Source organism: Lepus europaeus, chromosome 23, assembly GCF_033115175.1.
Source record: "Lepus europaeus isolate LE1 chromosome 23, mLepTim1.pri, whole genome shotgun sequence".
In the NCBI taxonomy this organism is placed as follows: Eukaryota; Metazoa; Chordata; class Mammalia; order Lagomorpha; family Leporidae; genus Lepus; species Lepus europaeus.
Genome location: NC_084849.1, coordinates 1,596,431 through 1,609,692, shown reverse-complemented (window position 1 = coordinate 1,609,692; position 13,262 = coordinate 1,596,431). Strand labels below are relative to the sequence as shown.

Below are 13,262 nucleotides of genomic sequence, written 5' to 3'. Positions count from 1 at the left end.
CCCTGGCCCAGGTCCTGGTCCTGCTCACCTGGGGCTCCAGGAGTCAACCGCCCCATCTCTGCAGGCCGTCTCCTCATCCATAAAATGGACGTGAAGCATGGCTTCCACAACCAGGCGGCAAATTTCAAGTCAGACTCTGCCAGGCACAGGGGAGTCTCCTCAGCCAGACCCAAGACCCCTCTCTCTCTGGCCAAAGAGCAGCCTGGGATCTGCCAGGGCACAGCAGTGCTCCAGCTCCCGGGTCCCCAGCTGCACCTGTGCCCACCTGTGTGACCAGGAGCATGAGGACGTGGGAACTCGGGCTTCTCACACGTCCCACCTTGGCTGATGACCTTACTCTCAGTGACCTCTCAGTGACCTAACCTCTCAGTGACCTCTCAGTGACCTCTCAGTGACCTAACCTCTCAGTGCCCTAACCTCTCAGTGACCTAACCTCTTAGCGGCTTACCCTCTTAATTAGTAACATAACCTCTCAGTTAGCAATGTAACTTCTTGGTGACATCACCTCTTGGTTAATGATGTCACCTCTTGGTTAATGACGTCACCTTTTGGTGAGGTGACTCCCAGGCCCCCCGATACGCTGCGTTTCAGAGCATGCGGCCGTGGGTGCCAGGGAAAGGGAGGCACCGGAGCAGGAAAGACTGTGCCACGGCTGAAACGGCTGAAACTCCCACTCATGGCACCGCGCACAATGACCTCCTCTCCCAGGAAAGCACTCATGGAGGTGGCCGCAGCGGGGACCCACAGAGATGTGGCCTCACACACACGGCACAGGCAGGGTGCCCAGCACACGTGTCGTCGGAGCACGCTCATCGTGGGGAGGGAGCCTGCGTGCAGACGCCGTGTCCCCTTCTTCCCGACAGCACAGCTTCCCGGTGGAGCTGTTCCCAGCCTCCTCTGTCCTCAGGACCCGACTCTGGCCTCTCACAGCCGAGTCCTCAGGGACCAGGTTCAATGTCTGAGCCCAGTGTACTCAGCGTGAACAGGAGGCGGACTCCAGGCCGAGCCCGACCACACTCATCAAGTGCCTGCCCTGGAGACTCCAGGACCCGCCCGGTCGTGCGCCGCTGCTGCAGCTGCCGGCACCCCCGAGGCCGCGGTGGCTGAGCCACAGTGGCAGCCTTGCAGCAAGAGAGCTTGCCCACAGCAGATAAGGGTGGACCCTGTCCCTTCCTCCCTGAGACAGCCTGGGCAGGTCAGTCGGCCCGAGCGTGCCTCACGTCTCCCCGGTCTGGCCTGAAGACGGGGCTGTGTGCTCCATCTCAGGCATCCCTGGGTGTTAGCTCTCTTGCTCCCCCATCTTGACAGAGCTCCCTGTGACTGAAACGCTGACGGTGCCCGGGGGCCCCCACACCAGGCTCTCGATCACCCCCTGTTCCACTTGAGTTATTCCTGATGCCCCCCTCTGTTCAGTCCCCAAACGAGCCCAGGTGATCCCATGGCCAGGAACAAAGACATGTCGCTTTCTGCCGCCCCCAATACCCCAGCCACACATTCAACCTGAAACAGGGCTGAGGACCATCCGTGGGGATGGCGATACAGCCAGGCGGGTGAAGCCACTGCATAGCCAGCATCCCACACGGGCACTGGTTAGAGTCCTGGCTGCTCCACTTCTGAGCCAGCTCCCTGCCAATGCGCCTGGGAAAGCAGCGGATGAGGGACTCCTGTTCCCACGTGGGAGACCTGGACGGAGTTTCTGGCTCCCGACTTCAGCCTGGCCCAGCCACAGCTGTTGTAGTCATTTGGAGGAGTGAACCAGTGGATAGACGATCTCTCTTGCTCTCTCTCTCTGCCTCTCCCTCTAACTGCCCTTCAAATAAATGAAATCTTTTTAAAACTATGTTATTTCAAAAAATAAAAAGAAACATCTGTGGAACTGGATTCGTGAGCATGGGTGCTGGCGGCCAGCCTCACTCAGTAGCGCTGGACTGTGCTAAGACGCACTGTTCTCCGTGGTAGGAAACTCAGTCCCCAAGGAGCCACTTAGGATGCACCGCCTTCCCCGGGGGCATGGAAACCACACCGTGTGGCCACATGCCCTGACTGCCGGGAGTAGGGGAGTGGGCAGGGGTGGGGTGGAGGTTCACCACACCGTGTGGCCACATGCCCTGACTGCCGGGAGTAGGGGAGTGGGCAGGGGTGGGGGTGGAGGTTCAGGTCACCAGAGCCTGCCCAGGAAATGGCTCCTGCCAATATTTCCTACCTCCTGAGACCTTGCCTAACAGATTGGCAAACCTCACAGCACAAGCTCTGCGTAAGAAGCTGAAACGCGGATTCTGGGTCCTCCCCCAGGTCTTCATGGGCCCTGGGAATCCCAATTTCTATCAAGCTCCCTGCTCCGGGGCCCCACTTCGAGAACCCTGTGAGAAAAGCCGTCATCAGACTGGTCCGCTCAGCCCCTCCTCCGCCCCAAGAGAAAGGCGTGGCCCAGGGCTACCGCCCTGCCCAGGGAGGGAGCTTGCTGTGGGTGCAGAGCACATGAGAACAGAAAGACGGCACAAGGCAGGGTATGAATTCCGATGACCATGACCAACTCTGGGCTGGCCCAGGCTGGCATCAGTCCCAGCCGTGCCTCCTCCCCACGGTCATCTGAATTCAGACCGTGCTCCCAGCAGGAAGTCCAGCCACGGCAGATGACAGGGAGCCGTGTGCACCAGGCCTGCGCAGCAATCCACACAGAGGCACTCTGCCTGCAAGGCCAGCTCCCCAGCCCCTGGGGCCACAGAGCCCCCCGCCACCCTGTCACAGGAAGAGGCCCGTCACAGGAAGAGGCAGCCCGAGCAGACCAGGGGGCACGGCTGCCCAGAGGCACGCGGAGGGCAGCAGCAAGCACACGGGAGGGAGCACGGCTCTGGGATACCTGCATGCGGTCCAGGGCGCTCTGGGCGGAAGCCAAGCAAGACAGGAGCACAGAGACGCTGTCAGTAAAGGAAGCCCGTCCTCGGCACTCCCCGGCCGCCCCGCCACTGTGCCGTCCAAAGCACCCGCGGCTCGGCTCCTGACACGTCCCAAAGCATGTGCCACGGCCAGACCGTCACAGACGGTACCGTGCGCACACACGTGATCAACACACATGACAAACAGGCTCCAGGTAATGGGATAAAGGCGCCCTCTTTCCTGCCTCCTTAAGGTGCAACAGGAAACCCGGGCAGGGGCAGAACCTGAGCAGGGGCCGAGTCTCCCCTCTCCCCTCTCCCCCGGGCCATGTGTTCTGCTCGCCTCCCATTGCACACTCCCCTCTGGACGGGCAGAACCAACGGCGCCTTGGGAAAATCACGTAGACACGCTTCAGGGTGAGGAGGAGGAGACTTGACAGGCACCTTAAGAGACGCATTCTGCGTGCTCTAAGCGGGCATCACTCCCCCTGGGGACAAAGGACAAGGCCATCCTGAAGAGGGCCCCTCGTCTGACACCTGGAGACCTCAGGCCTTATGGATGGGGCATCCCCAGGCCATGTACTCTCACTCAGCCGCCCCCAAGGAGCCACCAAGGCCCCCGGCAGGTGGCAGGCCCAGCCACCCACTGCCGCCCACTCACTGTGCATGAAGGAGGCAGGTGACAAAAGGCCTTTGGGGCGGGCCCAAGGTCTCCACCCCTCTCTGCCTGTCCACCCTGTCCCAAGTAGGCTGGCATGGGACCAAGAGCCAGGGACAAGAAGTGGTTACTCCCAACCCACCACCCAAGCTGGTGGGACGTGGCAGCTGGCGGGATGTGGCAACCCTTCCCTTCCGGTCCCCACGACTGGGGTCGGCGGGTGGCTGAGGAGGCGCTGACACCACCCTGGCAGAGGCCCGGGGTGTTGGCGTCTTTGGTTTCCCTGGGCCCTCCTGTCTCTAGTTCTGCCTCCTGGGATCCATGCTGCCTCAGCAAGGTGCCCCATGGGACTGTGGAAGGGTGGGGCAGCCCCAGGAATGGTCCAGCCGCCCTCTCTGGGGGCCCATCCTCCCTGGTATCCACGCCCAGGGCCTGTGGAAGAGAGCAGAACCCACAAGAGACACGTGGCCCCAGCTGCTGGGCGGCATGGAGGACGCCGCTTCACCTGCTCACAAGGACAGCGCTGAGTACCCGGCTCGTACACAGCAGGTGCCACACGGGAGCAGGCGCTGGGTCAGGCAGTCACGCCCAGGCCACTCACCTCTAGCAGCCGCACGGCGCCTTCGTGTTCCTTCTTGGCTTCAACCTGAGCCTTTTGTGTAAGAAAAAAAGAGAGAACAGAGCACACACTTAGAGGAGAGAAAGAGAATCTGGTTAAGTCGGAATCACCAGGGTGGGGCCCTTTATTTCTACTCCCCTTAGAAGCCCTGAAACCCCAAAGGTCTAAACCATTTCTCATGTTCTCGGCCCCTTTGGGTTGGGGGACTGGCTCGGGGCTGGGTCTGGTGCTGGCTGCAGAAGCCGAGACGTGCCTGGTAATCTGGGTTGTGGGAGGGGGCTGTGGAGATGGGGGCAGCCCTGACCCCACCTCTAGGGAGGGGCCTGTGGGCAAGGGCTGAACCAGAACAGCCTCTGGCGACTCCCCCTCCTCCAGGACCTTCACCACCTGGAAGCAAAACTTCGACCCCCAGTGACCTGAGGGTCTCCCCAGTCTCTCCAGGCCCTGACGGGGTATGGAAGGAGGTCCTGAGAATACCCCAGGTTCCCAGCACCTCCGGCACAGAGGGGAGGGATAATGGATTCCAGGTTCTGTCCCCTGGGCCCCAGGGAAAATCCATACAAAGCTGAAGCAGCCTGACCGTCCTGACCATGAGCGATGGTGGGAGACACCTGCCAATCTGCCTGCCTGGCCTCAAAGTCCCCCTCCCCCAGGAACAGCCCCTGGATGTGCCAGGGGTCCATCCCTCCCCGGTGCAGAGTAGGTGTGTACAGCTCCAGATGCCCAGGGGTGGCTGGCAGCAAGAGCAGGTTTGAGCCTCTGTGTGGGAATGCTAGGACAGGGGGGCCCTCCTAGGACTCCAGCCCAAGAGCAGCGAAGGTCAGAGCTACTGCAGCTATCTTGCCACCACAAGGCAAGGCCTCCTCCTGGAAACCGAGGGTCCTCAGGCACGCAGCCATCGAGGGTTAAGGGCCTAGTGGGGGACGCTGAGGTTCAGCAGGGGCTTGCGTGGTGTCCCAGGACGGAGGGGAGGGGCGCCTCAGGCCCCTGCATGCTCTTCCCGCGTGGGCCCCAGCTCCCAGGCTCGAGGGACTCAGGAACGCACCCCAGGACACGGGGGAACGCCGTTCCTAAAGAGGACCGTTTCCTGACGCTCGTCGGTAGGAGGACCCTGCGTGCTGAGCAGAGAGGGACGCCTTTCACCCTCTCCAGGGGCTCGGCTTCGCGCGTCCTCGATCAGCAGAGAACATTAGCTCAGCAGCTTCGACTTCTCCCTGCAAGACCCCGTGGGCTGGGAAGAACTTGGCTTCCACGGCCAAGACTAAACACGAGAGGCAGCCTGAGAATTCCAGAGCTCATCCACACACGTCTCATTCTCCCGGTTCCAGCGAGGCTCCCGAGAGCCCGGCCCGCGAACACTCATTCTCCCGGTTCCAGCGAGGCTCCCGAGAGCCCGGCCCGCGAACACTCATTCTCCCGGTTCCAGCGAGGCTCCCGAGAGCCCGGCCCGCGAACACTCATTCTCCCGGTTCCAGGGGGGCTCCCGAGAGCCCGGCCCGCGAACACTCATTCTCCCGGTTCCAGGCTCCCGAGAGCCCGGCCCGCGAACACTCATTCTCCCGGTTCCAGCGGGGCTCCCAAGAGCCCGGCCCGCGAACACTCATTCTCCCGACTCCCGAGAGCCCGGCCCGGGAACACTCATTCTCCCGGTTCCAGGGGGGCTCCCGAGAGCCCGGCCCGCGAACACTCATTCTCCCGGTCCCAGTGAGGCTCCCGAGAGTCCGGCCGCGAACACTCATTCTCCCGGTTCCAGCGAGGCTCCCGAGAGCCCGGCCCGCGAACAGAACGCGGCACGTTAATTACACTGTTCTTGAATTCGGCAGAATTGCCCAATGCTTAAAATGGTTCCTTTCAAACAAAGGCAGCAAAAGGGACGATAAATAGCCACACAGAAGACAAGACCAACAGCCGGAGAACATAAGGGATTATATAAATAACGCCGCCATTGAGTCCATGGAATCAAAGAGAGCTTTCCAGGGGCAGGGTGAAAAGACAGCACAAACCCTCACAGGCTGTGAGAACCGGCCAAGCTGGCAGCAGCTACGTGGCTTCCGGCTTCAGAGGAAAATTGGGAGCTGGCATTTGTAGCCTCCTTGTAAGCTGGGCCATTTGGGCGATGAGAATAGATGGTTAAAATTAGCAGGGAAGACTGGCAGTGCCGAGTTCTTGCAAACTCGGCGACAGCCTGAGCGAGTCTCATCTCGGGCCAGTGCCAACATACGGGAGGCGTGACTTCGCAGATGCCAGAGGAAGGGGTCCCGTGCCCCCAGGGGCCAGACATCAGGAGCTCAGGGGGCACACTGCTGCACTGGCCACCCGGGCACCATGGCGATTGGGCGGAATTGGGGGTGTTGGTGGGGCTGGGGCCGAGCAAGGGCCACTTGTTGCTGTATTTCACAGCAGCCCCTGGAAGAGTGGCGGATGGGCCGGTGGTGAGCTGTCAGGACCCTCAGACCACAGCCCCTGCTGTGGCGCTCAGCTGAGCTGCCAGAGCCCTCCTGGGAGACCATGGGAGAAGGGTGCCACCCTGGGAGGATTCAGGGTCAGGGAGCGGGGTGCCAGCCTGGGAGACCGCCTAGGGGGCAGTGTTGCCCCGATGAATGTGGTGGGTCAGTCTGGGCTCCACCCCTGCCGCCCACATGATCGAGCTAAGCCAGAGCCTCCGAGGGAAGCGCCGGGATGTGGCGGAGACCTCGGCTGCACACGCACAGTGAGGGCAGTGTGTCCCAGCACCGTCCACCTCAGGGGCAGTGTGGGACAGAAGCCATCATTTCGCAAGCAGGCGGGGTTGAAGGGGGCAGTGAAATTATCAGGTTCGCAGATAAATTTCAGCCCAGGAAAAGCCCTTTGTTCATCCCCCTGGGTCACCACTCGGACAGTGACGGCCACAGGTGGGAAACTGACCCCTGAAGCGCCAGGGAGAAGTGGGCTCTGGAGCCCCTGCTGCCCTGGGAGCAAGCCGGGGGAGGTGGGGCCCGCGCCACTGAAGCCCAGGTCCCTCACTGGCACGTCCGTTTACTCACTCGACGCGCATAGTGCTGCTCAGAGCCGAGCATCAGTTGACTTGGTAATGACATTTATAAGGCGCGTCGGTCGATGGAACCTTCCGTCACTCACTCAGCATCTGTTGACACCTGCGTGTCGGGCAATGACAGCACGGGGGGCCCTTCTTGGAGCTTGCGTTCCGACAGGTGGACAGCAGGCAAATGACAAATCCAGAGCAGTCAGTGGGTCGAGCAGCTGCCCACTGCGGTCCTGCCTGTGGGTGCCGTGTCCTCACCTGGGCAGGGGCTGAAGGCACCCAAGCCAAAAATAAACCAGTGCTGCAATGAGCCGGGACCAGGAATTCTGGGTGAAGACCCTGAAAACGGCCCGGAGCACAGCGAGGGCCGGGGTGGGCGTGGCAGCAAGGCCCAGAGCCCTCCACACTTGGGATCCATGTTCACGTGTGCAGTGTCCATCACCAGCCCTCTCGCTGCCCCACTGACAGCTATGGCCCCGGTGCAGGTGCTCAGCACAGACCTGCTGAAGGAGCAAAGGCAGGAACTGGGAAGGACCCTCGGGCAGTGCCGGGGAAGCCAGCAGCTGGCACAGGGCCTGGCGTTGCTGCCTCTCCTCTCACACCTGTGCCCCACCCACGTGCCTAAGCAAAGGATGTGCTTGTGTCACCTCACTAGGACAGCCCGGCTGTGTGGTCGTTCACCAGTCTGTTCTGTAATGCAGTGAGCACCCTCCCTGCACACCATTCCTCCCGTGTCTCCCAAGCCCATGCCAGGCAGGGCCGAGGTGGGCGCTAGGACAGGGAGGCGCGTTGGGCAAAGCTGATGGGGACACTGATGCTGGATGCCCAAGTGCCCCGCCCTTTCCTGGGGAGACAGGGCCTGTGGGTGCTGCGGGTCCCATGGAGCCTTCAGGTGCTGGGAAGTGTGGGGAGCGCCCTGCTCCCGGCTCACCACACACACACAGTCCTTCCAGAAGGGGAGTGGCCGAGGGCCAGGCACAGGCCCGGGGTCAGGTGTTGGTGAAGGGCGCTTCCTGGGCCCCAGCTCTGCATCCAGCCCTGCAGGTCAGACCCAGGCTCAGGGAGGAGTCTGGGCACTGAGACCTGCCTGCTAGGAGTTCACAGCTCCCGCAGGGGATCCGGGAGCAAAGGGGCCACCAGCAGGCAGAACCACACGGAAAGAGGCACTGGGCGTTCTGCCTGCAGAGCAGGGCAGGCGGTGGGCACGGCAGGTGTTGTGAGCACAGGCAGGGGGTGGTCTGGGATGCGGCATCAGCGCTCCTCCCAAGGATGACACCAGGCTGAGCCCGAGTGGAAGAGCTGGGGTTCTTGGTGGGGAGCCAGAGATGGAAGCCAAGCCTGGGGCTCTACAAGACCAGTGTCAGGGCCTGTGGGAGCAGACAAGGCCCCCGAGTGGTGACGTGGCCAAGGACGGAGGCTTGGGGTGACCTCTGAGCTCCAGAGCGGTCTGGGTGGGAGGAGACACCCGGCCAGGGGTGGTGCCTGGAACCCAGGGAGGACAGAGGCCTGACCCAGGGCAGCAATGCACAAGTGCCACTCTGTGGAGTGGTGGGAGCAAGGGCCCCCACAGCGGGCCCAAGAGGGAGCCGGGGTGCAGACAGAGAGCAGGGCGCTCTTCCAAGACAGCTCCTCGGGGCTCTCAGAATCCTCTCGACTGTGGGAAGCCCCGAGACCACTGGTGACCTTCGTCATGCCAGGGGGCAGGGACTCATCTTTGCTCCACAGGGGTGCCCTGACTCGGTGGTGCGGGGGCTTCAGATTCGGCGGTGCGGGGGCTTCAGCTCTGCGCCTCCCGTGGCCTCTGTCTCACGGACACGCCGAGCCTGTGCCCCGCACCTCACACCCCGTCCCAGCTCTCGGCACCGTGGGATTCTTCTCATCCGATCTCCCTCGTGCGTCTGCCCCTGTGAGGCACACTCATCGTCCAGACATGCCTACCTCTCCTTTCCTTGTCCGCTTGCTTCTACCTGGGGAGGGCAGAGGCCCTGGCTCACATGACCCTGTGTCCCTGCTTTCTGGATCTCCGTGGTGACAGAGCACAGCACTTGCTGAACAAATGAGCAAGTGACCGGTCAACAAGTGCTCCCCACAGCTGTCCACGGTGGTGTCAGTTGCAAGGAAAATTCTGGAGAGAATTCGCCAAGCTCATTCCACACGAGACTCAAAGATTTACAAAATCAGAGCTGGTAAGAAATGGTACACGCAGCCCACCCACCTCCGTCCCCTCCCACTGCTCCACACACAGACAAAGCCTCAGTTTCTAACAGAGACCCAGAGTTGAGCAGGAATGGATGAGGGCACAGCAGGGCAAGACGGGCAGCTACAGCCTGCAGCCAAACACTCAGCAGGCAGACGGAGCCCCACGCAGAGAAGGGGGCCCTCACCCCGCCAGGGCCAGCCCAGAGCCACACAGAACGGACACAGGTGCCATGCAGGCTGCTCCCGCCCAGTGGGGACAGGATGAGCATCCCTGCCCGTCCCAGTGGGGACAGGAGGAGCATCCCTGCCCGTCCCGGTGGGAACAGGAGGAGCATCCCTGCCTGTCCCGGTGGGGACAGGATGAGCATGCCTGCCTGTCCTAGTGGGGACAGGAGGAGCATCCCTGCCTGTCCCAGTGGGGACAGGAGGAGCATCCCTGCCTGTCCCGGTGGGGACAGGAGGAGCATCCCTGCCTGTCCTGGTGGGGACAGGAGGAGCATCCCTGCCTGTCCCGGTGGGGACAGGGTGAGCATCCCTGCCCGTCCTAGTGGGGACAGGATGAGCATCCCTGCCTGTCCTAGTGGGGACAGGAGGAGCATCCCTGCCCATCCCGGTGGGGACAGGAGGAGCATCCCTGCCCGTCCCGGTGGGGACAGGATGAGCATCCCTGCCCGTCCCAGTGGGGACAGGAGGAGCATCCCTGCCCGTCCCAGTGGGGACAGGAGGAGCATCCCTGCCCGTCCCGGTGGGGACAGGATGAGCATCCCTGCCCGTCCCGGTGGGGACAGGATGAGCATCTCTGCCTGTCCCAGTGGGGACAGGAGGAGCATCCCTGCCCGTCCTAGTGGGGACAGGAGGAGCATCCCTGCCCGTCCCAGCGACGTTTTCTGTTTGCCTGTTTTTATAGCCAGCATCTAGTGCCATGTTGCTTCCAGCCACCTGCAGGCTCGTTACAACCAGGGCACCATCCGCACAGCTGGACAAAGTCCACCCCTTATGTGAGACCTCGGTAAACACCAGGCAGACTGCATCCGGCGCTGAGGCTGCAACCTGCTCAGGGTGGGGAGGTTGCTGCAAGCCACGTGGGCCCCCAGGCCTGAGGTCAGAGGGGCTACTAGGGGGTGGCCGGCCTCTTCTCCACCCCACCAGGCAGGCTGTGGCTACAGGGGCTACTGTCCTGAGGGGGGATGGGCAGAACTCAGGACACTGGGCACCAGGAAAGAGGAAGAGAACCCTTCACAGGTGCCCATGGCCTGCTTCCTCATGGGCTCCCCCAGTTCCTGGCTCTGAAGACAGAGCAGGCAGCAGGATGAGGCTGCTGTCGGGGTGGGGCGGAGGGTCACTTCCTCAGCCCCTCTACCCGCCTGGGAGGGACTCACGTCGAACCCCCTTCCCTCCTTCCATGCCGTCCCTCCCTTCCTCTCTCTCTTCTCTCCTCTCCCTCCTCAGCTGGAGTCAGGCTGTGGGCACTGCTCTGCGACTGGGTTTGTCACTCAGTCACGTGAGTGTCCTCACCACGCCAGCAGGTGCAAAGCACGACTCCTCCTTCCCTGACACCCTACCAGTCCACGGTGTGGACGGACCACAGTTCACAGGGCCATCGCCCCTTTATGGGTCCAGTTCCATCCAGTTCCCCACCCCAGCCTCACACAACAGTGGTACCAAAAAAACACAAAGAGAACCTGGCTGGAGGCCACACTCCCTGGACATGGCCACAGAGTCCACACTCAGCTGCATTTTTATTTGGCCCCTGCTGCACCTGCTTCCCCCACCTGCTGCCGCCTCACCCGTGCCCGGTGCTAGGGCGCCTCCCCAGTTTTGCATCACAGAAAGTGACTACAGGCAACCTAAGAAAACCCAGAACACACAAACAGAACGGCTCTGGGCCTTGCCGTGCAGGAGATGGAGTGAGGCTTGGCTGGGAGGAGTGCCCCACCCGTGTCCCCATGCCACCAACCCTGCTTGGCTGGGGGGAGTGCCCCACCCGTGTCCCCATGCCACCAACCCCGCTGCTCACCTTCTGCAGTAGGTCAATCTCCTGCTGCTTGGCGTTGAGGACAGCCAGGGCTTGCTCATGCTCCAACTCCAGCTGTTGCCGCCGGTCAGCAGCCTCTCGCATGTGCTGTAGGGACAGGGGTGTCCACTGAGCACAGGCAGCCCACGCCGGTGTCGTGTACTGCCAGCCCGGCTCCCAGGAGCAGCTGGCAGCGCGGGGGCGCCGCCGCCTCCCTGCTTCCCTGGCTTTTCCAGAGGGAGGCAGAGAGGATGGGGAACCCTGAGAACAACCAGGCGCCCTCCTCCTCATTTCCAACGCGGTGGCGCTGCGCAAGGTGGACTTCCTCTTCCCCCTTGTTTTGAACAAATGCCCTCTCTGCCCAGGTATTTTGCAAACAGCAGCCCAGGCTTACTGACCCTCTCCTGGGTACCCAGTCCTCTCCCCACCGTTTCACCCACAGTTGGGTCACACAGCACTCACAGTGAAGGCAGGGGGGAGGGCCTCTAACAAGCTCCATCTACAGAGTGGAAACCGAGACAGAGACATGGTGCTCACACACCACACAGCTGTGTGACAGAGCAGACGTCCACCAGGGATTTGAGCCCAGAGTCCATGCCTCCCACCACCCATGGGCCTTCGGGTCTCTAGATCTCATCCCGATTGTGGCTCTAGGAAATCCAAGTGCTACACCCCACAACCCAAACACTCCCCAGTCATCCCCTGACAGGGGCAGGGGGCCCTGGCAGCCAGGCCTGTGTGCAGTAGAGTGGACGGACCACAAGGAGGAGCTCTGCCTCTGTGCCCTGCAGGTGGAGACGCCCTCCCGCGTGCCACTGGGAAGGTCAGGTGGGAGGGGCACAGAGGGGCAGGTGGAGACCTCCCAGGTGCTGCCACCCCCAGGACCTGCCTCCTTCACCTGCCCTGACACCTGAGGGTCTTAGACATGAACATGTTAGAAGGGCGGTCCCTTGGCCAAGGGAGTCTGGGGGGCCTGACACCCCTCCCCTGGCCAGAACTAGCTAGTGATCGATTTTTATGTACTTACTGTTTTACAGTCTTATAGATTTTTGGTCAACTTTGCAAGGATTGTGGCCTTTGTGAGTCATGAGGCAAAATGCACACATCTAAGCCAAGTTCAAGAACGTGGGTCTCTGAGGCCGTCGCTGACTGGGGCTTAGCAAGATGGGGGCCTGAGCAGTTAGGAGGTGACAGACCCCGGGGAGAGAGGTGAGGGCCTGGGGAGGAGGACAGACCCCTGAGGAGAGAGGCAGCCTAGGGGGAAACAGCAGAGGGGATCCCAAAGCCCGTCCCACCTCTGACGCCAAAACTCCTTCTCCAGGGCACATCCAGAGCTGAACGACCTTAGCCGAGGAGGGAAGGCGCCGGATTCCGTGAGTGGTGGGTGCCGTTTCTGTTTGCGTTTAGTAAGCCAAGTGGGGCCCCTGCAGTTAAGATGCTGGGCAGGATGCCCGTATGCCACCCTGGGGTACCAGGGCTTCACTCCTGGGTCCAGCCCCTCATTCCTGCTTCCTGCTAACATGGTAGAGATGAGTCCCTAGCGCCCACGTGGGAGGCCTGGCTAGAGTTGCAGGGTCCTGGCGCCAGCCTGGCCCAGCCCCAGCTGCCGTGGCCGTCTGCGGAGTGAGCAGTGGATGGGACATCTCTGTCCCTCTGCCTCTCAAATAAATAAATTTAAAAAATTAAAAGTCGAAAGAGTCTTCCCTCTGTCACGCTCAGGCTCGGGGGCCGCCTGCACCAGCTTCCTCTCCAGCACCCACAGAAACCTTTGGGCCCCTCCTCTCTCCAGTTAACCCGGAAGCCAGGGCGTCCCCCTCCCCAGACAGTGCTGGTTTTGCTGTTGCTATGGAAACTCTCACAAGCACCTAGGATCC

At 61.9% G+C, this 13,262-nt stretch overlaps 1 protein-coding gene across 5 annotated transcripts in view; it reads right to left on the bottom strand.

The window, feature by feature from the left end:
• RIMBP2 (RIMS binding protein 2) overlaps window positions 1–13,262 on the bottom strand; it is a 189,009-nt gene that overhangs the window by 52,229 nt on the left and 123,518 nt on the right. For all 5 annotated transcript variants that reach the window (XM_062182189.1, XM_062182192.1, XM_062182193.1 and 2 more), the window contains exons 3-4: window positions 11,392–11,496; window positions 4,136–4,186 (exon numbers count right to left, since the gene is read on the bottom strand). In XM_062182189.1, the coding sequence (XP_062038173.1) occupies window positions 4,136–4,186; window positions 11,392–11,493 (153 nt within the window). In that variant the 5' untranslated portion in view covers window positions 11,494–11,496. The remainder of the gene's footprint in view (window positions 1–4,135; window positions 4,187–11,391; window positions 11,497–13,262) is intronic.